The 25,451-nt window shown below is 44.4% G+C and overlaps 1 protein-coding gene across 4 annotated transcripts in view; it reads left to right on the top strand.

The window, feature by feature from the left end:
* ARHGEF6 (Rac/Cdc42 guanine nucleotide exchange factor 6) overlaps positions 1 to 25,451 on the top strand; it is a 79,615-nt gene that overhangs the window by 7,918 nt on the left and 46,246 nt on the right. For all 4 annotated transcript variants that reach the window (XM_083159486.1, XM_083159487.1, XM_083159489.1 and 1 more), the window contains exons 2-6: positions 3,468 to 3,551; positions 6,206 to 6,290; positions 8,515 to 8,642; positions 15,403 to 15,604; positions 18,753 to 18,823. In XM_083159486.1, the coding sequence (XP_083015612.1) occupies positions 3,468 to 3,551; positions 6,206 to 6,290; positions 8,515 to 8,642; positions 15,403 to 15,604; positions 18,753 to 18,823 (570 nt within the window). The remainder of the gene's footprint in view (positions 1 to 3,467; positions 3,552 to 6,205; positions 6,291 to 8,514; positions 8,643 to 15,402; positions 15,605 to 18,752; positions 18,824 to 25,451) is intronic.

Here is a 25,451-nt window from a genome sequence, read left to right on the forward strand (position 1 = left end):
TGTTTCACATGGGATGTTGCTATGAGCAACCAATCAGATGCTATGTATCTTCTAGAAAGTGCTAAATAAATAAGTAGATTCTGATACCAACATCCCACATGAGATAGAACGCCGGTCTTAGCACATTTCCCATTAGAGGGGTGTACACACCGGGAGGTTCTTCAAAGAGATTTTGACTACATCGTCAGAATCACTTAGAAGGTTAACAGCGGTGTAGGCGTACACAGCACAGCAGGCAATAGCGATGCGCGGCCCAGTAGCTATTGTGCTATTGCCCGGCCAAATAGACACCACAGGCAAGAATATTTTGACTAGATGCTGCAGTGTCTTTTTGATTGTACACATGGGCCGCTGCTGGGGGACCTTATCTTTGGCCACGACATTGCGGTTTTGACTAAGCAAAATCGCTTAGTCAAAATCTCCCAGTTAGTGCCCCGTGTATGCCCCCCTTAATTGTCATTTTTCAAACACCAACCAACACTACATCGTCAAACTTCACTCTGATACTAATTGCATATGTACTAACATATGGGATAGTGCGCCAAGGGCAACAGCTGCCCTTTGTGATCAGGGACGGTCACTGGACTTCCGGATTTATGACCAAGGAGTCAGTCTGCGCATGTCGCAGATTGTAGCGGCTGTGGGGATACTTGGATTATTTGGTTGGATCCCTCAGACAGCCCAATGTACACATGGAAAATGTGGTTTTTACAGCATTTTTCCTTTAGTACATCCTGCCCACAGTCTGTAACTTGAGTTCCTAGCTTCATGCTTTTATAAATGCGCCCCCCCCCCCCCCCCCCCCCCACTAATCTAGTTATTGTAATTTCTTCCATTATACTTAACTATTTTGTTGGCATCATTTTCCTTGGTGAATATTTGTGGAAAATGTGAAGACTGCGGTAAGATCTTTATTTTGCTATGGGCATAGCGGTATGTTATTCTGATGAGGAGTTGTATGTATGTATGTATGTTATGGCTGGCACACATACACACATTTTGCTGTATATCCTACTGCACCCATCTTTATGTAGTCTTTTCAGAATTGGCTACAACAAATGGCAAATGAAAGGGACAATCACCAATTGAGAAATATTAATGTAATTCCATGGCACCATACAGTGGACCAACTGAAAACAAAGAAATATAATCACACACAGTAGGTCTATAGACAAATACAATTCACATTTAGCATTATTAGGTGGAGAAGACAAAGGGGGTGATTCTAATCAGTTCGGTAAGCTGCTACGCTTGCAGCTTACCGAGTACCTGTGTTGCAGCCCGCCAAATCCCAGCCATTTTCCCTCGCAACCATGCGAGCCGACCATCAAATGATTTCTCCTGCTTCACAAATATAAGTCAATCTTAACTGACTTATATTTGCAAGCGCCGGGACAAAGACAAGGCGGGCGGTTGACATCATGTGACAGCGGTTTCATGGGGATGCCCATCAAACGCAAGGTGTTTCCATGACTCTCCCCTCTGCAAACTACCCCGCGAGTGAGCAACTTGCCACGGCCATTAACGGTGAGGGTTTGCACACCCTGACCATCGGGGCAAGGGCCGAATTCGGATCACTACAAGTGATCCAGAATCGGCCCTTCTCGCACATGGGGGGTTGGGGGACATTGGCCCTAGTGTGTACATGAGGAAGAGGGAACTTTGGCCCTAGTGTGTACATGAGGTAGGGGGACATTGGCTCTAGTGTGTACATGAGGTAGGGGGACATTGGCCGTGTACATGAGGTAGGGGAACATTGGCCCTAGTGTGTACATGAGGTAGGGGGGACATTGGCTATAGTATGTACATGGAGGGTTGGGGGACATTGGCCCTAGTGTATACGTGAGGTAGGGGGACATTGGCCCTAGTGTGTACATGAGGTTGGGGGGACATTGGCCCTAGTGTATACATGAGGTAGGGGACATTGGCCCTAGTGTGTGCATGAGGTAGGGGGACATTGGCCCTAGTGTGTACATGAGGTAGGGGGGGACATTGGCTCTAGTATGTACATGGAGGGTTGGGGGACATTGGCCCTAGTGTATACGTGAGGTAGGGGGACATTGGCCCTAATGTGTACATGAGGTTGGGGGGACATTGGCCCTAGTGTATACATGTGGTAGGGGACATTGGCCCTAGTATGTACATGGGGGTGAGGGGACATTGGCCCTAGTGTGTACATGAGGTAGGGGACATTGGCCCTAGTATGTACATGGGGGGTGAGGGGATATTGGCCCTAGTGTGTACATGAGGTAGGGGGACATTGGCCCTAGTGTGTACATGAGGTAGGGGGACATTGGCTCTAGTATGTACATGGAGGGTTGGGGGACATTGGCCCTAGTGTATACGTGAGGTAGGGGGACATTAGCCCTAGTGTGTACATGATGTTGGGGGGACATTGGCCCTAGTGTATACATGAGGTAGGGGACATTGGCCCTAGTATGTACATGGGGGGTGAGGGGACATTGGCGCTAGTGTGTATATGAGGTAGGGGGACATTGGCCCTAGTGTATACATGAGGTAGGGGGACATTGGCCCTAGTTTGTACATGAGGTAGGGGGGACATTGGCCCTAGTATGTACATGAGGTTGGGGGACATTAACCCTAGTGCTGGGGTAGCCAACCCTGGTCCTCGAGAGCTACCAACAGTGCATGTTTTGCAGGTCTCCTCACAGAATCACAAGTGAGCTAATTAGCTCCATCTGTGTATCTTTTAAAATGTGTCAGTGATTAATGAGTGCAGCTGTGTGCAGCAGCTAGGTTGTCTGGAAAATGTGAACTGTTGGTAGCTCTCGAGGGCTAGGGTTGGCTACCACTGCCCTAGTGTGTACATGGGGTTGGGGGACATTAACCCTAGTGTGTACATGAGGTAGAGGGGACATTGGCCCTAGTGTGTACATGGAGTTGGGGGACATTAACCCTAGTGTGTACATGGAGTTGGGGGACATTAACCCTAGTGTGTACATGAGGTAGGGGGGACATTGGCCCTAGTGTTGTACATGAGGTAGGGGGGACATTGGCCCTAGTGTGTACATGAGGTAGGGGGGACATTGGCCCTAGTGTGTACATGGAGTTGGGGGACATTACCCCTAGTGTGTACATGAGGTAGGGGGGACATTGGCCCTAGTGTGTACATGAGGTAAGCTTGCCAGAGGGCAGTAAATGCCTATTATAGTATCTGTAATGTAAAGGTCTGTGTAATGCGTACTCTGCCCAACCGCTTCTTGGCACCCCTGCCTGTATTACACTACATACACAGGACACATCCCATCAAGCAGTGTATGCATATTGTTGGATTGTGTATATATAATACACTATCATTAATCAAAATCAAGTAACTGCATGTACATTTTTGCTTTGTCATGGATCAGTGTTCATGTAAAACATACCCTTTTTTTAACTTATGTTTATGACATGAAATTTCTGACAAAGTTTTAGTCTCTGATTTAATTTTTTTTTAATGTCATTAGTTTGTTGCAGAACCAAAGAGTGAAGCTGATTGTTATGAAAACATCAGGGAGTTCTTGAGAGCATGTAGCTCTCTCCGGGTCGAGGTGAGGTTTCTCTCATGTTTAATTCAGATATTGCTTGCTACTTTTACATTATGCAGGACATCAACCAAAACCTGGTGGCACAAAGATGAGTGAAGGCTTTTAACGCCATAGGCACATTGGCCTCCGCATCTGCTTCAGGTCAGACATGCAGCTGCATAAAGTGTTGAAGTGTAAATGCAGAATAAAGTTTCAGTTTGTTTTGAATCCCATTTTTGAAACTGAAAGTCATCCTTAAGCTCCTCTGTGGCTTCCAATGTAGTACGACCGTATTATAACCCATTACCTGCGATTTAAAAGGGCATCCAAACAGTTTTTTTTTTTAAATTTGTATAAAAAAGGGCGAAAAAAAACCTTGACATTTGTTATAAATGATCTGGAGATGTTTGAATCTAGTCAAATCTTTCTCCGAGCTCCATGCCCCATCTCCCCTTTCTCACTACACTGAAACTTGGCAGAGTGCTACATCTACTTTTGTGGTATGATCATGTAGTACCCAGCCGAACTGTTTGGTGTTACATCTGCAGATAAATTTGAATGTGCTGTACATAAGATAAATCATATATGCAGCCATTAGTGGCACATTGCAGGTGCTTTTTACCACCTCGATGTTTCACATCCGACTTTCCTTGAACTTCTCCGGCAGTTCCCGGGAATCCTTTTAACATGCGATTTATCACGTTACAAATTGCACATCAATTTCCAACTCCGATGTTAGCCCTCCTGGGGAGCTGCCAGGGGAGCTCAAGGAAAACCGGGTCCAACATGCCCTGAAGACAAGTCGGACTAATGTATGGGGGCCTTTTGTGGTGTTAGGGTTAGTCCGATTATGCACATTTTATGATGGCCAAAGTTTCTTTGAGTAAATTTGTAATGTATGTGATGTAAATAGATGTCAATAAATAAGCTAAATCATTCACAGTGATACCATCATTCTTTATCCTCTTTGTATGTACTGCATATATTTTACTTTGGAAGTAATCACGTTTTCTTCGTGCGAAAACTCTATGGGTGGTTGTCTATTGATTTTCACCACCACTTCAGCTTGCTAACCCCTGAGTGGTGAGCTGAAATGTGCGAATGCCATAACCATAATGAGCGCGATGTGCACAAAAATAGATCAATAAAAAATCGCCCTAAGATCTCCTCTCATTTTAGATTGGAGATCTGGTGAGAGGTCACAATTGATTCTATGATTTAACATTAATTGCTAAAGAAAAGTAAAGTACTCCTGTACACACAATATTTTTATTGCACTTAAGACACATTTTTGAAGCAAATTAACCCTTTGAGTGCCGACGTTGCTGTGAGAGATGCGCAAAATATCCACAAAAAATGCCAGGGTCGAAGTTGCGGAATATGAATAATTTTAGTTATTGGCGTCATATGATCTGAAGTCAATGAATTGAATTGGTACTTGTGAGTTATCCGGGCGCCCGATGTTGAAATTAAATGTCAGTACAATAAGTATACAATGCGACGCGATGCGATTTCCCTTGAAATTTCCTTGTACCCAAAATCGCATCGTAATCGCGTCGCATTGGATGCTATTGTATGGTATACAATGGCACGCGATGCGATGCGATTCTGTTGTCCTTAATGTGTCAGATATGAATGATATTGGATGTTCACAACCAGGCCACTATCAACGTGAACCCGAAGCGTGGCGAGCGCAGCGAGCCCGCGAGGGGCGGCGGTACGCATCCTCCGACCTTTTCATACCCCCACTATCCACGTCGGCGTGGAGTTGAGAATATAATAGTGTGGCGAGCGCAGCGAGCCACCGAGCCCGAAGCGTGGCGAGCGGACGCGGATACTTGTGAAGCCCGCGAAGGGACGCGCTTACCTGTGAAGGTATCCGCGTCCCCTCGCGGGGCTCGCTGCGCTCGCCACGCTTCGGGCTCGGTGGCTCGCTGCGCTCGCCACACTATTATATTCTCAACTCCACGCCGACGTGGATAGTGGAGGTATGAAAAGGTCGGAGGACGCGTACCGCCGCCCCTTGCGGGCTCGCTGCGCTCGCCACGCTTCGGGTTCGCGTCATTAGTGGAGTGGCGTTAACAAGGGGGATGGGATTTAATTTTTGACACTTTTTGGTGTTTTTGGGCATTTTTTCATTGAAATAAATGTAAAATCGGGTCTCAGGGACCATTTTACATTGATTCCAATGTTAAAATCGGGTATACTGCTAAAATCGGGTGCTGCTCTCGTCGCGTCGCATCGCATGCCATTTGGTTAACACGCGATGCGACGCGATCCGATCCGATAGTACCCGATCTGAAATCGGGCGCCCGGATAACTCACAAGTCCCAATGAATTTGCTAAACATTGCGCCCAAAAAAAGAACAGTCGCTGGGAGCGACCCTGGTATTGTTAGCGGATATTTTTTTCTCATCTTTCATCTCCATTGTTTTGGTTTGGAGTTACTTGTAACCCAGTTAAGAGCCATTGGGTTTCAATAGGTTGAATGAAACGTTAAGGGCTTGAGTGCAGGTGTCTACTCCTGAAGAGGCTCAGAGTGGGGTCCCTGCTGTGTAATTTAAAAGACCTAAAATAATAATTTTACCAATCCTGAAAGTATACAATTATATGTGTGGCATATTTGCAATACATTAACCCTGCCTTTGCTCTGTTTTGTGGATTTGTGTTTTCTGCAGCTGTTTGATGCAGATGATCTTTACACTGGCGATAACTTTTCTAAAGTCTTGAGCACTCTATCTGCTGTCAACAGAGCTACAGAAGGTAAGACGTGGCATCTTCCACTGCCCTCCCTTACTGGGTAAACTTCATCGATTCTGAGCTGAGATAACTGGATGTGTTTCATAAAGCTGTATTAATATCGCATATATATAACTAAGGAAGAATATATTATACCTTTGGGGCCCCACTGTGTGAGGATTAATATCCTTTTTATTCACATGTCTGTGTCTACATCTGTATGTTTCTATGTAGTTTTATTTCGCAAATTGTTTTAAATTATAATAAAGGTTACATTTTACTTTTTATTCTATTGGTGCACCATAAAAGAGACATTTTTTCTGTATCTCTGCAACCTTCTTAGACCTACCTGATATTATTTATTAAACTGTATCATAGTTTAGAGTAGAATAGGTGGTGTTGACGGACGGGATCCCGACAGTCATTTACCCGACATCGGGATCCCGACTGTTAAAACACAGACAGACAGATTCCCGACGGCCACAGGCTACTCTCCCTCGTGGGGGTCCAAGACCCCCATAGAGGGAGAATAGAATAGGTGGCGAGCGTAGCGAGCCCCCAAGGGGCTTTGTTGCGCACACCATGCTTTCTGAGTCCGGCCAGTCAGGATCCCAACGTCGGGCTAATGACTGTAGGGATCCCGACTGTTGGAACCCTATACCACACCCGGCGTTGACAGTATAAATAGTTCCTTTTGTTATATAAATAATTGGTGGTCACTGGTCCATAGCTAACTGCTTCTCAGCTCACTTCTTCTCTGCTTTGCTATAAAGCCGAGATCAACTGACTTCTGAGTCTGATGTCCTCATTTGCACAACGCATGGAGATCACATACAGTAGACCACCAGAGAATGAGCAGGGAGGGCAGTGTCCTCCTATGGACAGATACTGTAGGAGAGCATTAGCTACTAGAGGAAGTAGATCTGATGGAAATGTAAGTGTGTGTTGGATATGTGTGTTTGTAGGGATCCGAGGGCATGTGGGGCTGTGGAAGGTCATTGTGCATCCTGTTGAGGTTTGGAGTATTTAAGGATGGATAATGAATTCATATTGTTTTTTTTTTTTTTCTTTGGTTCTTAATGTTGAAGGTAATGTCTGGATCTTTGGAAGGCTGGAGGGCTGCTCATAGAGCAATTTACAGGTTGAGTGTCCCTTATCCGAAATGCTTGGGACCACAAGCATTTTGGATAACGGACTTTTGCGTATTTCGTAACATTTTTTTTTCTCCATACTTACTTGGTCCCCTGGTGGTAACGTCACCGGTGCACCTGGGAAGTGCATGCTTGTTACCGAGGATGCCGCTGAAGAGGATTGCGATGGCCGCCTTGGACACCTGGGGACGAAGTCCGTATGAAAAAAATTGGTGGTGGAGGGGGGGACAGACCGGAAATATTCTAAAAAAAAACACTGTTTTTGGAATATTTCAGTTTTTGGATATACAGATAAGGTAGATTTAACCTGTATATCCGATTTGATAATTTTTCTACTATCATTTTGATGGCCAATCTGGTTGCTGGTTACAGCACCGTTTCTGATGAAAGGTGCCCATAGGAGCTAATTTACCATGGATCGATAATGTGAGAATACGCAGTGGACTGTGAGGAGAAAGCCCCTTCCCAGACTAAGGGCCAGATGTATCAAGCTTCAAAAAGTGATAAAGTGGAGAGTAACAAACAGCCAGCCATTCAGCTCCTACCTGTCATTTTTCAAACCCAGCCTGTAGGAGCGGATTGGCTGGCTGTTTATCACTCTCCATTTTATCACTTTTTGAAGCTTGATACATCTGGCCCATAAAGAGAAGACGTCCCTTGCTAACTTGTGAGAGAATTGTGAATGTATTGGTAAATGCTATCCATTCGCAAATACACACACCAAATGCCCGGGCACACCTGTGTTTTTTATGAAACGCCTAGAAAATGGCAGGTTTCCATCCCCCAAATGCCTGTTCCTGTCGGTCCAGATCCGGCTGCATTGCATTTATGATCATTTGCATTTTTCTGTCACCATTGCCCCAGTGCATGCACAATGTGTGTGGTACGCATGCAAAGTCATTTGCTAATCGATCGATGTGCGAATTCTATTTTTCGTTATCCATGCTGAATTAGCCCCAAAGTGTATAACAGTCTTTTTAGTTGTGTCATGTATAAAAAATATATATATATTTTAAAACCTGATATCATACTAGTCATGGATAGACATTTCCAACAGCTGGGGTATAAACCTTTCGGTGTTTACTTGCATTTGACAGAACAGACGTCAAGGAGACCATGTTCTCGGACACCGTCTCAGTCACATAGCTGTGCATCGCCGTCTCAGCTAAATCCCCAAGGAACGGATTGTTCTTCAAGAGTAATAAGGAGACAATCAAAACCCATGGTAAGTTTTCTGCAACAAACCGTGATGTGAACTTTGACATTGGATATAGAGCTCATGGAAAGTTGTGTCTCATTGCAAAATAGGTGTGTGTCAGTGAAGAGTTGTACTTTGTCAGGTGGTATAAATTATGATCTGTGTGGATGCATAGTTAGTGTTCCCGCTAGGCTGTTTTAGCGGGGCGCTGCGCCCTGCCCGATTTTTAAAGGGCAAAATGCGCCCTGCCCCTCTCACAGCGCCCCGCTAAAAAAGCCTCACGGGGAAGCCCAGCATCGCCGCAGACGGCGATGCCCGGCGCTTCCCCGGCAACACAGTGGCTTCGGAGGGGCCGGGCCCGCCCCCTTTGCTGACGGTGGTGGTCGGGACACGCCCCTTTCATGACGTCGGCGGGCCGGACACGCCCCCAGCTGTGACGGGGCGTGCCCAGTCCGCCCCCCCGGCGCCCTGCCCGCTGTCACTCCTAGAGTGAACACTAATAGTTATTTGGTTACGTAACAAAAGTGTAAGAATGGGCTTCTGAGCCAAGTAATAGAATAGAATAGACTAGAACCTCATCTAATTTATATCCATGTGTCCTCAGTTTTTTAAAGTGGGCAGGAATAAGATAACCTGTAACTAATCTGTTTTAAATTAAAGAAATGAAGAATCACAATCTAACAAACAGTGGGAACATTAGCAGTGCAAGAGAAGCAGATGCCGACGCAGTGAGACAACACAAAATAATCATAGATACAATAAGGCAGTCGTAAAGCTGTCCTCTGTTCTGATTCTTAGACATCCCTACGCTTACGTATGATTATCCAGTGTGGCCATCTCTTAGCAAGAGCTGTCCCTTGTGTTAATAATCGCATATGTTAAAGCATATGCGATTATTAACAATGCGGTACCTGGCGAAGCGGGTTGTTAGAGGGCTGCAGATGTTAGTAGATGCAATGCTGCTACATCAAAAGTCACCTTTTTATTTGGGGACACCTTTATGCATACAGGCTTTGAGGAAGAATTCACACTGATTTCTTTGGAAATGAACATGTACCCTGTAATATATTGCAGTTGCATAGTGAAGAAGAGTTGGACTTTTTTTTTTTTTACAAATTACTCTCTTACTTTATATGCAAACCAATAAGTCTATGGCATCCTTTGCCATTGACTTTGATTTATTGTACTAGGGGGGAATAGCGTGGCTTGTAAATGTGGCCAAGGTCAAATAGGGGCTTGTTTACAAAAATGCATCCTGCTTGGAGGTGCGTCAGTTGTGCACTATTTACTGACGATGATGATAAGCATCGTCTTGCAATTGGCTAAATGCATCTGAATTCTTTCTATTTATGTTTAATATTATGATAAAGTAGGTATTGAGATATATTTGCATTGAGATATATGTGCATTATTGCTGAAATATTTGTAACCAGCTTAAAACAATAAAGTATAATTCCGTTGATCTTTTTAAATTGCATGAAGTTGGGTCTAGATCTGTACCATAATAAAGGTCTTTCTTTTGTGTTGTTTTTTAGTATAATTCCCGTGCACATGGTTCTGCAGTTGCTGTTTAGGCGGTTTCTAGCCAACTCCACATGATAGCTGTAATGCTTTGACACCACTGATAATGTACTCCGTATAAGAAGTATAGCTTATATTAAAAATCACGTATGAAAATTGCCTTGCTGCCTAAAGTACTGTACGGTATATATTCTGCAGAAAAAGCAGGATCACTTTAGTCATAGAAACCAGAATACGTTTTGCATAGATAGCTTCATATAAAGGACAACTAATTCTATAGAATTTGCAAATTATATTTTGAAGAAAGGCCTTTGTGTCCCAAAAGCTATGGGATCATTCATTAAATGCTGTTGTCTATGCAAAACATTTCTGTTTTCCATGACGATCTCAATCCTGCATCTTCCTACTAGCTTCAATGCCTCCTACCTGCAGAATTGGAAAATAAGGTCTGTGTAAAATAAACTAAAAGAAGTTAATACAATGGCTATACACCAATGCATCTACTGAAATCTAGTAAAAAAAAAAAAAAAAATATATATATATATATATATATATATATATATATATATATATATATATATATATATATATATATATATATATATATATATATATATATATATAGATATAGATATAGATATATATATCTAGATCTAAAATAACTTGAAAATACTTGAATTACGCTATGTGCTCATGCACGTTCGTAGTTTAAACCTCTCTTCCATTCTGCCGATCGAGAAGGAATCTCTCATAGACATTTAATTTTTATGGAGGCCGTGCCCTCAGCTGTCTTTGGGTCTGCTGGATTATGTCGTAGTGTCTCACACCTAGTCCTAGCATTCGCCTCCTTAAGGCAGCTGCAGTATGTACTCTACACTGTGGCGGGTATTCAATCCCGGGTCACGACTGTCGGTGCGTCCTGACAGCCGTGACCCTGGCCCGTTTTCGCTTTGCTCGACAGCATATCACCAGGTGGGATTCAATGTCCAAGAAAAAAAGTTTTATTCTATTGAACAATAAAAACTGGGCGCCTCAGATATGATTTGGTTCTCGAAAAGCAGCTGCTTGGGTATAGGGGTAGTCAATCCCTTTAGAAAATCACAAGGAAAACACAAAAAGAAGCAGCAGCGCTGATACTACAATGAATTCACAACAAAAACAGGGTAAAAAAAGTATAACAATTTTACTGAATTAATATATACCATTAGTATATGGAAATCTTTACCACTTAGTAAATATAAAATGCAATCAATTAAGAACCATAATTTAATAAAAAGGGATCAGTAAACCTCGCTCACAGGATTAATGGAAAGAGCTGTTGATTTATCTATGATCTGCAGTCAGATGTTGTGGTAAGTGCACTTTACTAATACTGCTGATACTTGCTTCACTGCTGTTGATGGTGGGATTGAGTCCAGATCCTCTCTATTAGTACGGTGTATTACTTTGATCCCGCTGAAGGAATCTGTAGAAGTCAGATGTTTATGGCTCCACGGACAGTGCCCAGAGTCCTCTCTGGTGGTGCGGTCACCCCAATGGCAGCTGGAGGATGGAGTGAGTGGGCACTTCACCAGTGGAGATGGAATCGTCCTCTTAACAGGTGACTGGAGGTAGGTGGAATCACCAGAGGGTATCCAACAGGGTGGGTATCAGTTGGGTTGTCGCAATAAGCCCTAATAGGAATCCCACAAAACAAGGCAGTGAGCAGAACCAATGGCTGAAGAAGGCTCTTAAGATGATCAAACTGAATCCTGGAGTCCAGATTCCAGGATTCAGTTCAGACTCAGTCCAGACTCCAGCGGCTATTGGGGTGACCGCACCACCAGAGAGGACTCTGGGCACTGTCCGTGGAGCCATAAACATCTGACTTCTACAGATTCCTCCAGCGGCATCAAAGTGATACACTGTACTAATAGAGAGGATCTGGGCTCAATCCCACCATCAACGAAAGTGAAGCAAGTATCAGCAGTATTGGTAAAGTGCACTTACCATAGCATCTGGCTGCAGATCATAGATCAGTGGTCTCCAACCTGTAGCTCGTGAGCTACCACTAGCTCACGGTCATAGTTTTGGTAGCTCGCCTAGCTGCAGTACTGCTGCCAGCTGGGATTAAGTGCCTAAAATCAGGACATGAATCTAGGAGCCACCACAAGGCAGGAAGAGAGAACACAGAAACCACCGGCAGCTGCAGAGTGATCCAGTGTAATTGTCCCATAGCAGACTTGATGCTGCTCTGGGGACCCACGAAGATGCACACCACCGGTAGCCACTGGTATGAGACAGCAGAACAGCTGATCCTGAGAACTTCGGGGCGTGGCTTGGCCGGCACTGAGAGCGGGTGCGGGGAACGTGAGCTCCGTAAAAATCCTGTTTGTAAATCCTACCCCGGGACCTGCTGATGATCTTTATGCACCTCAGCTTTCATCAGAATCGCTCCTGTGTCTCCTGAGCTGTCTGCATCTCTCTTGGCTCGTTCGGGGAGTGCTGGTGGACTGGCCTGGCCTGCTGTGCCTCGTGTATCCTCTCCAGCAGCGAGCGCCATTTTGGATTCCCCGGCTGCCTTGGCTGAACGGAGGAGTCCCCAGTCAGCGATCTCCGACACTTGGCTGTGATTTTGCCTCTGGTCGGGGGGCTCAGCGGGAGGGGGCGTCTGGAAGTACTCCGGGGTGTAGCGGAGAGAGTGACAGCTGGTCTCGCTGAGACAGGTCACTCAGCCGCACAGAGGGAACGGCGCTGCCCTGCCTGCTTGTCTCCTGGACTGGGGTAACTATATAGACTTGATCCTGTGCTGGGTACAGCGGCTACATATGGTGTCTGCTTTCTGGAGCCTGCGGGGGCAGCTTTATACCTATTACACACCACTTGGTTTTGCTTAGGGGACGCTACAGCCAGATATCCTGCTGCTACCAATATCCCTAAAGGTTAGGTGGTGTGCTAGCCACCACCATACTTCAACCTATTAAGCCTCCTTTACAGCAGCCTGCCTACTCATCACCTGACGGATAGTTTGGAGGTGTGCACTGCTGGCGCCGGTATGGAAGCATGCCTGCAACAAATTCTTCAGGCTATATCTGCCTCGGCTGATAGACTTGCTGGCAGGCTTGATGATGTCCGGAAGTTAACCCCTTCTATTTCTTATGTCTCGGACGAATATCCTTTTGTGGCTGAAAAAATTCTGCATCAATATCCCGCGTCTGCAACCCCTATGACTCCTATACTTGTTCGTACCCTGGAGGCATCTCCGAGGATGGATCTTGCTGGCTCTGAAAGTACCTGGTACCCCATACACATCCGCATTGCTATGGCTATGTCTTGCCAAATATCTCCCACTTCTCTTCTATTGACAACTTTACAAGTCTTCACTTCGTTATCTGACTACCCTGGCTGTACTCCTGCGAGTCCCCAAGGGATGAGATATGGGTCTTCTACTATACCGCGGCCCATTCATGGCACCGAAAACTGGCCGGACTAGACTCTGCACTATAAAACTCTGGGATGCCCACTTTATCTCTTGTCCTAATTTGCTATTTCTCAGCATTATACTGTCTTATTCATATCCTGTTTGTATTTTCTTGTTGTCACAGAAAATATATGTATAGTATACACTTGAATATTCTATGCAAACTGTGCATATCTCCTGTAGGTGTGCTGGCCTGGGGGGGGGGGGGGGGGGGGGGGGGGGGTAGTAGAAGATAGGATTTGTAGTTAGTGGGGAGGGGTAAGGTTTAGGGCTCCAGGTATACCTCAAGTTGGGTGTAGGTAATACAGGGTGGGGGGTCTTTTTCGGGTGGGTTGCTTTTGGGGGTTAGTTTGTTTTTATTGTTTCTATATCCTTCTTCTTTAGGTGGCTAGATATATGCTATCCTAGTTTAGTCTTAGTCATTACGGGCACTGCAAGGACCTCAAGAGCACCGCAGACATTATATACATAATGGGAGGAAACAAAGCGCTCTGCTTCATACTTTTTGCTTTATTGTATGCCTTAGTTAGGACATATGCTGTGTGTATCTGTGCCCGATTGGCGCCTTCGGGTACTGGTGGACTACAGCTTTTACACTGTGCTGTTATCTGTATCTTGCAGGTGATACATTAACCCTTACTGTTTTATTACGTGTATGTGCCCTTGAGATATCCTGATGCACTAATTGTACAGCTCTGACTTCACTGTTATACTGGCTATCTTTTTATATGTTTGGGGTGTTATTGTTGTCTGTGCAAAACAAAAAATCTTCAATAAAAATTATCGAATTAAAAAAAAAAGAACAGCTGATCCTCCCACAGAGATAAGTGGGAAGGTAGTTGGCAGTCACTAATGGAGAGGGGAACCTATTGGACGTTGGCCAACAGGTACAGGGACCACATGAGAAATCAGCAGATTTTTCTAAAAACTTTTCTAGTAGCTCTTCAATCAGTTTCATTTTTATCGAGTAGCTCACACCCCAAATAAGGTCGTAGATAATTCAACAGCTCTTTCCATTAATCCTGTGAGCGAGGTTTCCTGATCACTTTTTATTAAATCATGGTTCTTAATTGATTGCATTTTATATTTACTAAGTGGTATATATTAATTCAGTAAAATTTGTTATACTTTTTACCCTGTTTTTGTTGTGAACTCATTGTAGTATCAGCGCTACTTCTTCTTTTTGGGGATTCAATGTCCCACCTGCTGATTGGTGAAAAGGGAGGCGTGTCCGCGTAAGCGTCCGTAGATTGTTGAGATCCGGCCATGATCGCGACTTTTCATGGCGGTTATCTGCAAAACGGGCCCGACAGCTTTTAAAGTCGGGCCGATTCTGTCAATCTGCCTCTTCAATGTTGTGCAAGACCTCATTAAATAGGCACCCGCCGCTATTTACTCCAACGGAAATATCGGTGGGGATTGAATACCCCCTGTGTCTCTCCATAGAGTCTAATGGTTTTGTGTCCTGTTCATCTGCAAGACATAATTGAAGGAGAACTCAAATTAGCGGTCATTACTCACAGTATAATATAGTATGCTGTGACTTCCTTATCTACAACTTGCCCCAAGTGATTGGGGAATTAATTCGATGTACTGGATAGAGGTCATCCATGACCCATTTTCAATTAGTTACTGTATAACCTGGTTAAAACCATTACCAGAAAAATATTTTGGTTCTATGGGTAGCCACAAGACCTGTGATGCTTGTGAGTGGTACTGGTTGAGTCTCCCTTATCCAAATATCCATTATCCAAATTATTCTGAAAACCTTAGTTTGTGCATTTATTACTGTTGTTTTCATTCCAGGACATGACGGGAAATGGTGGCAGTCAGTCAGTTGTGAAAGCAAAGTTTAATTTCCAACAGCAGAATGAAGATGAGCTTTCATTTTGCAAAGGGGACACTATTTATGTCACCAAAATGATAGATGGTGGCTGGTGGGAAGGATCCCTGAATGGCAAAATGGGCTGGTTCCCTAGTAACTATGTGAAAGAATGCAAATCCAATGGTAAGAATTCATGTATCATTCTCAGAAGTCATTTGGAACTATACCATTATAATGTTTCATTGCTTATTTAAAACAATAATAATTTGAAGAATTTATCTAAACAAATGAATCCGATTTTGTTTTTATACCTTGAACTAATATTGTCCTAATATTGCTATATTTTGAAGTTGTCACAGAATGGCCACCACACATGCCTGGTCTCCTTATTGAGCTCAGTCCTTGCATGTGTTTTTTAATACATTAACCACAGTGTACCACTGGCGCATCATCTCTCCGAGGCTCCCCCCCCCCAGTGTTCCCCCTCACCCCTTCTCTCCAGCAATTGTACGCTGGAGCTCCCCTGGCTCTGCCTCTACCGCCATTAGTTGCAGTGAGCAGGCGGAAGGCTCGGGGTTGTTCGGCGTGGCTCGGGGGGACTCACCTAGCCTGCCACCTGATCACTTTCTGCTGTGAATGGTGGCAGCGGCAGGGGAGCTCCGGCGTATGATTGCCGGGGCGGGGGGGAAGCGAGGGGAGCAAGGGGGTGGGGGGTGGCAGTATGGGCCTTATTCTGCTTGGTGCGGTCCGTTCCGAATTCTTTCGGAGTGTGTTTTTAGCCTTCTGCGCATGCGTAGGCAACGCAATGCGCAAGTGCAACGTAGTGTCTCCGCACTCGTTCTCGCCAATACCGTCTAGAAATGTGCACCGAAGTGGCTCGGGAAATATGGGCGTCATGTGGGCGTACACAAGGGCGTGGTTTCAAAGTGGGCAAAACTGGGCGTAAATCTGGGCGTGTACGTGGGAGTGCACGAACTGTGGTAGGCGTGCATTCGGACAGGACACCGACGGCAAGCGAACCAACACACCAGAAATATGCGGTGTCCATAAGCAAGTTTCAGTTTGCGGAGAGCACTGGTTTATGCGCTAGGCATTCGGTTCGCCCAATTAGTACGCCCGCACCTGAAACAGTCTCAGCTGACCACAATACAATCCACTGCTCTACTCATTAGTGATTAATTACACTCTTTTCACAGGTTCAATTGGAACCACTAAGACAGGTAAAGGGGCAACAATGAAGTAATACCACTTAACATGATGTAAGGGTTAATCTAAAGTGCTAGTAATGTGTTTAATTATCTATTAGGAATTAATTGATTACATTTAAAAATAATCAATGTGTTATGAGGTTGGCTAATTGGATAAGTGTGTCATGTTGCAGAAGCATGAGTTCCGAATAGAGTAGTGAGGTTTGCGCAAATACACCAACTCGGTGCGTACGGCCAGCTTCCCGTTCGGACGCTGTAAGACCGTGCAGAATCTTATGTGTTCCCACGGCACACGCACGTTTTGGATGTAGTCCGAAGACACTCCCTCTTCTTAGTGATTCTGTCCGAAGGGATGCGGACGACCTGTGGGTGTGTGTTCTTAGAATGTCCGCACGGCGTGGCATTCGGTCATTTCCGAAAGAAGACGGAACGGACCGCAAAAAAAAGAATAAGGCCCTATGTTTTGTGGTGGGTTTTGCTGGGGCGGGACAAACCTGCCCTGGTAGGTTTGTCCTGCCACAGCAAAACCCACCACTCAAGGGGTTAATGTGAATGTTCAGTTCCTACCCCTGTGAAGGCTTTGGTGGTGAGGGGAGAGGTGGAGTGTGACAGGGAGATGGAGGGTGCTTCATCACAGAACTTTGTATACATATTCAGAGACTCAGTCGCAGACCAATATACAATTGTTGCATATCAATTAATCGGCACAGTTAATGATGCATCTCAACGCATTGCGACTAAGACATATTTGTGGCAAAAAAGATGCCATATGCTATCAGAGTCTTACATGACGTTGCATGCCAGGAGGGGCTGTTAGGTGCGACTGCACAAGTGATTTATGAGGACACATGTATGTACTTTACCACATCAATAGTCCAAACTGTATTTTTTGGAGTATTTCATTAAAAAGATAAGGCTTAATCAAATACATGTATAACAAAGACATCATTTTATGGAACTGACTGAAAACTTACTTATAAAATCATATGACCACTAGCTAAGGTCAGCAGATAAAAGCAGGCAAAGTCTTATTGTCAGAGGAGCGCTCCGTGAAAACGGATCCGACCATGGTGTCGATATCAGGAGGTAGAATTACTAAAGCTTCTAAAAATGAATAGTGCTGGTGGTGTTCCTAGCAACCAAATCCGATTCTGAAATTATGGGTGAAATGTAATAGGGTGAGAGATTTGATAATAAATCGCCTATTTTTTTAAAGCGGCAATCATTTACACTTTAAAATCAACCTGTTTTGCAGTGTAAATGATTGCCGCTTTAAAAAAACCTGGAGATTTCATACCAAATCTCTCACTTTCTGAATCTCTTATCCTATTACATTTCACCCTATGGGCCAGATTTACTAAGCTTCAAAAGTGATAAAATGGAAAGCGATACACAACCAACCAATCAATTGGTTACATCCTGCATTACATTCTGCCTGACATTTTTCAAACATTCTGGGACATGGCAAGTAGGAGCTGATTGGCTGGCTGTTTATCACTCTCCATTTTATCACTTTTGAAGCTTAGTGCAATCTGGCCCCATATCTTGAATCGGATTGGTTGCATTTTTAAAAGCTTTAACCTGGGTACACATTAGATGACTTCAAATGTAAGATGTTGCTCAGGATTTTCCTGGTACTTCCAGACAAATTATATTGTGCGTACACACTGAGCAGTTTTACAAAACTGCAGGAAAACAGGCTTGTGTCAGAAGTCTACCTTTTTCAAGCCAGAAAAATGCATCATTCAGAAACTTGCTTATGGTGCCCATATACGGTCCAATGAGATGCCCACATCCCATTGCATCTAGTTCAAAGCGCGCGGTGCTTTAGCACATGGCATGCGTTTTGAACTAGATGCAATGCAATCTACTTTAAAACCCACGGTGCGCATCACACCATGTATGGGCGGCATTAGTAACATCTAACCTCAACTGTCAAGCACTGCTTCCCTACTAACACTAGAGTGGGTTACCTCTAGTTACATTTCAGCATTTTCACAGAAAAATTATATTTAAGAACCCTAATTAACCTTAGCAGGTCATGTTAATTATTCATTACATATGTTTTCTTTGTGTGTGTGTGTGTGTTCAGTTTTATTTATTCATTTATTTATTTTATCCAGATAAACCACTCTCCCCAAAGGCATTACAAGTTTGTGACATCACACAGCTAACCAAAAATTATTACACCGTGGTAAGCAAATTCGTCCTATCTTTAGTTTCATTGTTTTGTTTATATTAAGTTAAAGGCAATGCAGTATATTGGCAATGGATGCACTCTGGGACACATTAACCTGCTACTGTATCTTGTATTGCAGGTCCCTACTGAGTGACTTTATATTCTGCAGTATATCCTTATATACAGTACATTGCTCTTTTTGTTTTTTTGTTTTCTTTTTTGCTTAATTTTTAAACTAACACCCACCCTTAATCCTTGTAGACATTGCTTCTGCATACTTCATGTCTCCAGTGAGCCCTCAGGCAAAAATCCTGTGCAAGTCTCTACAATATATAACTATTTCACCGTGTTTATGTACATTACTAGTTCACTCATGGCATTTCATAATGCATTGGATACAACCATTTTAATGTAATATTTCTAAATAAAACAAAGTGTTTCTTAAGGCCCCCATACATTAGGTGGACTTGTTCTGAGGTCAAGTGGGACTCCGTTTCCCCTGAGCTCCCCCAGCAGCTACCCGGGAGAGCTCACTAACGATGTGGCACTTGCTATGCCATTTTTTTTACATGCGATTTATCCTATGTAAACTCCTGGGGAGCTGCGGGGGTAAGAGAGTTTAAAAGAACAAACCCTGGCCAGCGGTGGTGCCAGGCTGCACTGAGAGCCCGGGGGGTGTGGGTGATCTTGTGGTGGGGTAGGCAGTGGTGAGCGGACCTGAGGCCAGCGGCGGCTGAATTTTCATTAAAAAAAAAAACAGGCCGGCCATTGATTGGCTGAGAACGAGCACTCTCAGCCAATCAGCGCTTCCCGGACACTGCGGACTGCCTACCCCACTGTGATGCTGCACAGTCACCCACAATCCCCGGGGTGCTCAGCGCAGCCCAGACCCTGCCACTGCCTGCCCCTGCACTTAGGTGTGTGCCAGTGGTGCTTCACCACTGGCATACACCTACTGATCGGACCCAACACATTGTGGGTACTATAAAGCACCCGTGATGTGCTGCTGAAGGGTCTGATCCGACAGATTGAACCTACAGCAGTTGGGTTGGATGGGATATCAAATACATCCGATTTGGGACGATTTCTCGGCTCGATCCAATCGGGATTGAGTGAAATCGACCCTGCTACTTCAGTACAGGTAACACTCTCTTAAAGGAAAGCAAACCTTTCAATTGTACCAGCTTGGTATTTATTATTATTATTATTATTATTATTATTATTATTTATAAGGCACCACAAGTGGTACGCAGCGCCGTACATATAGAACACATCAGAACAGTACACGGTAAGTACATGGAAAGAGATATATCCAAGAAAGGATATATAGAAGTCTCCCTGGGTGGGGCACAAGCCTTTTAGTAATACAAATAAAAATTTACTTTTACTACGGGGATAAAAGTTAATTTTTATTTGTATTACTAAAAGGCTTGTGCCCCACTCATGGTGACTTCTATATATCCTCTCTTGGATATATCTCTTTCCATGTACTTACCCTACTCCCAGGGAGCACCTCCTCAACCACATTATATATAAATTTGGGTACTTATGAGTTATCCGGGCGCCCGATTTCTAAATCGGGCACATCGCATCGCATGCGACCATCGGATGCGATGCGATGACCCGATTTTTCCATAGGAATCAATGTTAAAATGGACTGAGTCCATTTTAACATGGAATTCAATGGGAAAAAGGGGTCCTTTTCATACCCCTACTATCCAAGTGGGCATGGAGTTGGATATAAACCTGTGGCGAGCGTAGCGAGCCACCGAGCCCGAAGCGTGGCGAGCGGACACAGAATACCGTCCCCTCGCGGGGCTCGCCACGCTTCGGGCTCGGTGGCTCGCTACGCTCGCCACAGGTTTATATCCAACTCCATGCCCACTTGGATAGTAGGGGTATGAAAAGGACCCCTTTTTCCCATTGAATTCCATGTTAAAATGGACTCAGTCCATTTTAACATTGATTCCTATGGAAAAATCGGGTCATCGCATCCGATGGTCGCATGCGATGCGATGCGATGCGATATCGCATCGCATCGCATCTGATTGTATGCCTTAACTTAAGGCATACAATAAAAAAATCGGGCGCCCAGATAACTCATAAGTACCTAAATTTGTTGTTTGGAGTTAGCCTTTTCTCACCGGGGTCATACTGCCCAGTGCCCTAGAACCTATCCCTTATCCCCCAAATTCCCTTTGTTTTGCAACAGTACAGGGTACACAGAAATAGATATAACACAATTAAAGCACACTTCTTAGTTCACAATACAGGATAGATATAGGGAAGTAAATGAGAATAGATGCAGGTATAGATTGTAGGTTAGTAAGAGAGCTGTAATTGAAATGCAAGAAGAGTGCTGTGAGAACAGGATCGAAGAGGACCCTGCTCGAAGGAGCTTACAATCTAGAAGGAAGGTGAGACAGCCAGGCGACATGAGGTGCAGGTAAGGAGACCTGAGGCAAGAAGTGAGCATGGCAGGGATGGTGAGGACATGAGGCAGCAGGTAGAGAGAAAGGGCAAATATAGTAGAGGTATAACATACAGTGGGGCAACAGGAAGAAACCATTAGAGAGTAAAATACAGTGGCATAAATGGCAGTATTAAAACAGTGGTAAATTCAATATAAAAGTAATGGAGTTAGATTCCACATGTTTCAGGGAGCGGCAGATGGTAGATGTCCTCTTTTGTCCTTTGAGAGTGGCACTCACACCGTTTCACAGCTGACAACTCTATTAGATGAAACCATATTGGGCGGTATTCAATGAGCCTGATTCGCCATGTTTTTATGGCGAATTTGTGCTGTAAGGCGAATTTTTGACTAAAACGGTGAATCACCCTATTCAATGACCAGATGGCGAATACATTTGAAGGTTTTTTTCGCCATGATTCACCGAGTAGCAATCGCTATCTTTTTATGGTGAAGTGGAATGTGAACTTTTAAAATAAAGTGTTTTGTTTTTTACATTTGGTGTCAAAAAATCAGGAATTTTATTCAGAGGAGGGGCATGCTATTTTTATTCATGTGCTGTAAGCACATGAATATATATTTAATAAAAAAAAATATATATATATTTTTTTTTTTACACAGCAGCCAGCGGGGGCGCCGGAGCCGAGCCGCTCATTAGATATTCATATATTCACTGCACCCGATCGTTACATATGCACGATCGGGTGTAGTGAATATACCCGGTCCCCTGCTGGCACCCCCGGGGGGCAGCCTGTGCTGCCTGGCACCCGGGGAGCCCACCTCCCCCCCACATACGCTCTGGGGCAGGCAGAGAGACTTCCATCTCCCTGCCTGCCACCGTCCTCAGGCTCCCTGCGGCGTTTGCCGCAGGAGCAGCGAGCCCCTGACTCGTTGAATACCGGAGCCGGCGAGGCTCCGGAACGTGGCGAATGTGCAGCGAATCCTAAACAGGATTCGCTGCACCTCGCCGGTATTCACATTGAATACCGCCCATAGATGTAAATATTGTCATTTGCAGGTTGCTTTAGCCCAGATACAGTTATTCAAATAAACTACTTTTGCATGTAGGTCTCCCCTATTCTGGAGTAACAGAAAGGGATTCTATGTTTATCATGCCATGATAACGAAGACCTACTTCATAAAAGTATCCTTTTCCAAATTATGTTTTTAATTGATATTTTCAGAAGACGACATGGAATGAGAGCAATGTAAATCTAGCTACAAGTCCAGTGTTTACCAGACATAACACCATGCTACAAAATAACAATCACCAATGTAGCCTCTATATACATCCTCAGCAATGTAAAATAGGAAGGTACATTGCTGTTCAATGGACTACTTGTTTTTAAATGCAGATAATGATCACAGTTGCTGTCCTTGGAAAATTAAATGACAGTTGATCTGTTGTTCTACCTATCTCCTCCCCCTTTAGTCGTTTAATTGTAAGGCATGGCCTCCTATTAGCTGTGGAAATTTACAGCAGCTAATGGATCACCGGGGGCTTTCCTATTAGCCCTGACTATCGCCACATATCACCTGATGCTGAGGATTCTAGAAACCATATCCCCAATAAGTGTGCCTAAATGCCACAGTAAGTGCCGAAAAAAAACCCATACAGTAGGTCTGAGACTTTGTGAGGTCACAGAAGCAAGTTTGCTGCTAATGAATGTGGTAATTTTTGCTGCTAATGACTGCAATAGTTTTGCTGTCAATTACTACTCTCCTGTAGAACCTTTTTTCATTGCTCTGTGGTTATGTTACATGGAAGGGATGATGAAAATTCCCCCAGACTGGCAGAGAGGCTGTAACATTTCTGAAGTAGAAGGGCATTTGAGCAGCGTTAGGGCGTGTACTGAACCCGCTTTCAGCCAAATTCTACGAAGTGTATTCCGTTTAATCCAAATTTAAATGCTACAAATCAAAAGTTGCAGTGTCCAGTATCAAGCAATCTGTTCACACTACTTCTTGGGCATTCAGCTTGCATTAATAGCCTTCAGACCTCTGCATAGTCAGAACTGTTTGGGTCAAGGGGTGCCAGATTTTTGGAAAAATGAACACTTCAAATTTATAATATGTTCAGGACAGGGACGTAAATCCCAGAGGCAATGGAGACTCCTGAGTCTGGGCTCCAAGCCCTAAAGGGGCACCTGCATGTACAGCAGCAACTGTGTAGCTCACTGCTCTTCCAGTGGAGCTCTGCAGTGCACCAACTGCTGGTTAATCAGCTCTTTCCCAGGAACCCTGCTGACACCTGCAATAGGGGACTGCCCATACTGTGCTGCACCCGCCGCTGATTCTGGACTGTGAGATGGGATCCGCCGGTGAAAGTGCATACACGCTGAGTGGCTTTCCCCCTGCCTGGCCCTGTCAGTGGAGGCGGACGGCTTTCCATAGCGCAGCGCTATGGAAAGCCATCCACAAAGCGGCTCATCTGCTGGTAATACCAGCAGATGAGTGGTGGCCGGCAACGATGTTGCGGGATCGCACGTCACTGCTCATCACCGGGCCATACACACTGGGCGGCTTTCATGTTGAAAGCTGCTCAAATGAGAAAACCGAGTGACTATCACATGAAAGTCGCCTAGTGTGTATGGGCCTTTAGGTGTAAATGGATCCAACTTTATATTAAACCCCTGAAAGACCTAGTAAGCACCCTAATGACATGCTAGGTATTTACTCCTATATTATAGGAATATGTCATATGGAAGGAGAAGTGCTAATGGCAGCATGTCAAATGTAATAATATAACCGTGTGCTGTCTGAAAAAGTGATTCGCTTATATCCACAGATCAGAGAGTACAGATGACATGGAGCCAGCCACAAAGTCCCTACCTCTGTACATTTATTATAAGCATAAAATATACTTCCCAAAGGGAATTATTCAAGCTTGAGAATATGCATAGCAGCGACATTTCCTTGCATGTCTTTGCTATCCACATTTTTATTCTTGCCATAGGGATCCCATGCCTCATACACTGCATTTTAATCATGTCACTATGTGATGCAGCAGCTGTTCCTAGTAAGCCTTACAGTATCCATAAGGGATCCAACATTTTGAGTGAACATTTCTATTTTTCTGCTGAAATGCATCACTATGTGCTGAGCAGAGTCATCAGCATTTTAGTTTAAACCTGAAGTAATTCTCTAGCACGTTCGTCTTAAAAGAGAGAAAATGTCTCTTCCAGTGTATTATTAAGCCATTTTCTAGGTATAAATAAGGATATATTGCACATTTCTGGCCTATAATATAGTCTCCCCTGTTTTAGAGCCCTGAAGTTCTAGATCCTCTTTAATATCTGAAATATAAATACATTGCTGTGAGTTCACATTACCAGTTTATTACATGTCATAGTGACAAGTAGTATATGTGAGAAAGCCATTATCTAGAGCAGGGGTGGGCAAACCAGTCCTCGAGATCAACCCGACAATTCATATTTTCCAGGCCAGTGTGTTGAGCATGAATGCAGCACATGTTTGAAATGTGACAGTTAGCAGTGGCAGCAGCTGTGCACCAGCTAGGTCATCTGCAAAATGTGATCTATTGGTAAATCTTGAGGACCGAGTTGGACAGCCCTGTCCTAGAGGTTCAGGGTAAGATTCACTTTGGTTGCACTTATTACAAGAGAGAACCATTTCCATTCTGTTGTACTTCTCCTTTCACTCCTCATATCCTTCCTGGACAACTACTTCACAAACCTTGGACATCTGAAATAATTCTATAGAGTTAGAAATAAGTGAGACACTGCTACATGATTAGGGAAAACAATCCCCCTGCACGGTGCAATGGATCAGCAGATGAGCTAGACAGGGGAACGAGCACCCTTCCAGGCTCGGTGGCTCGCTGTGCTTGCCACCTATTCTATTCCCACGTGAAAACCACATGGGAAAATATCCATTGTAAGTCAGGATTCTGATGTTGGAGAAACGACCATTGGAATCCAGGGCCATCTTTATGCATGGGCTTACTGGGCAGCTGTCCTCCTAGGGCCCCACAATTCTAGGGGCCTTTGTGCATGGGTTTGCTGGTGTCTCCGGAGTTTCTTTTGGGGCTAGTAGAGATTGCTCCGTGACTGCTTTGGTTGTGAATTTCACAACATCAGAGCTACTGGAAAACATTCTCTACCGGTCTCCAGCCAAACAGTTACTGGCTGTTAGCTGCTAATTGTTGGGTGG

This window comes from Crinia signifera, chromosome 9 (assembly GCF_055691185.1).
Source record: "Crinia signifera chromosome 9, ASM5569118v1, whole genome shotgun sequence".
Lineage (NCBI taxonomy): Eukaryota > Metazoa > Chordata > Amphibia > Anura > Myobatrachidae > Crinia > Crinia signifera.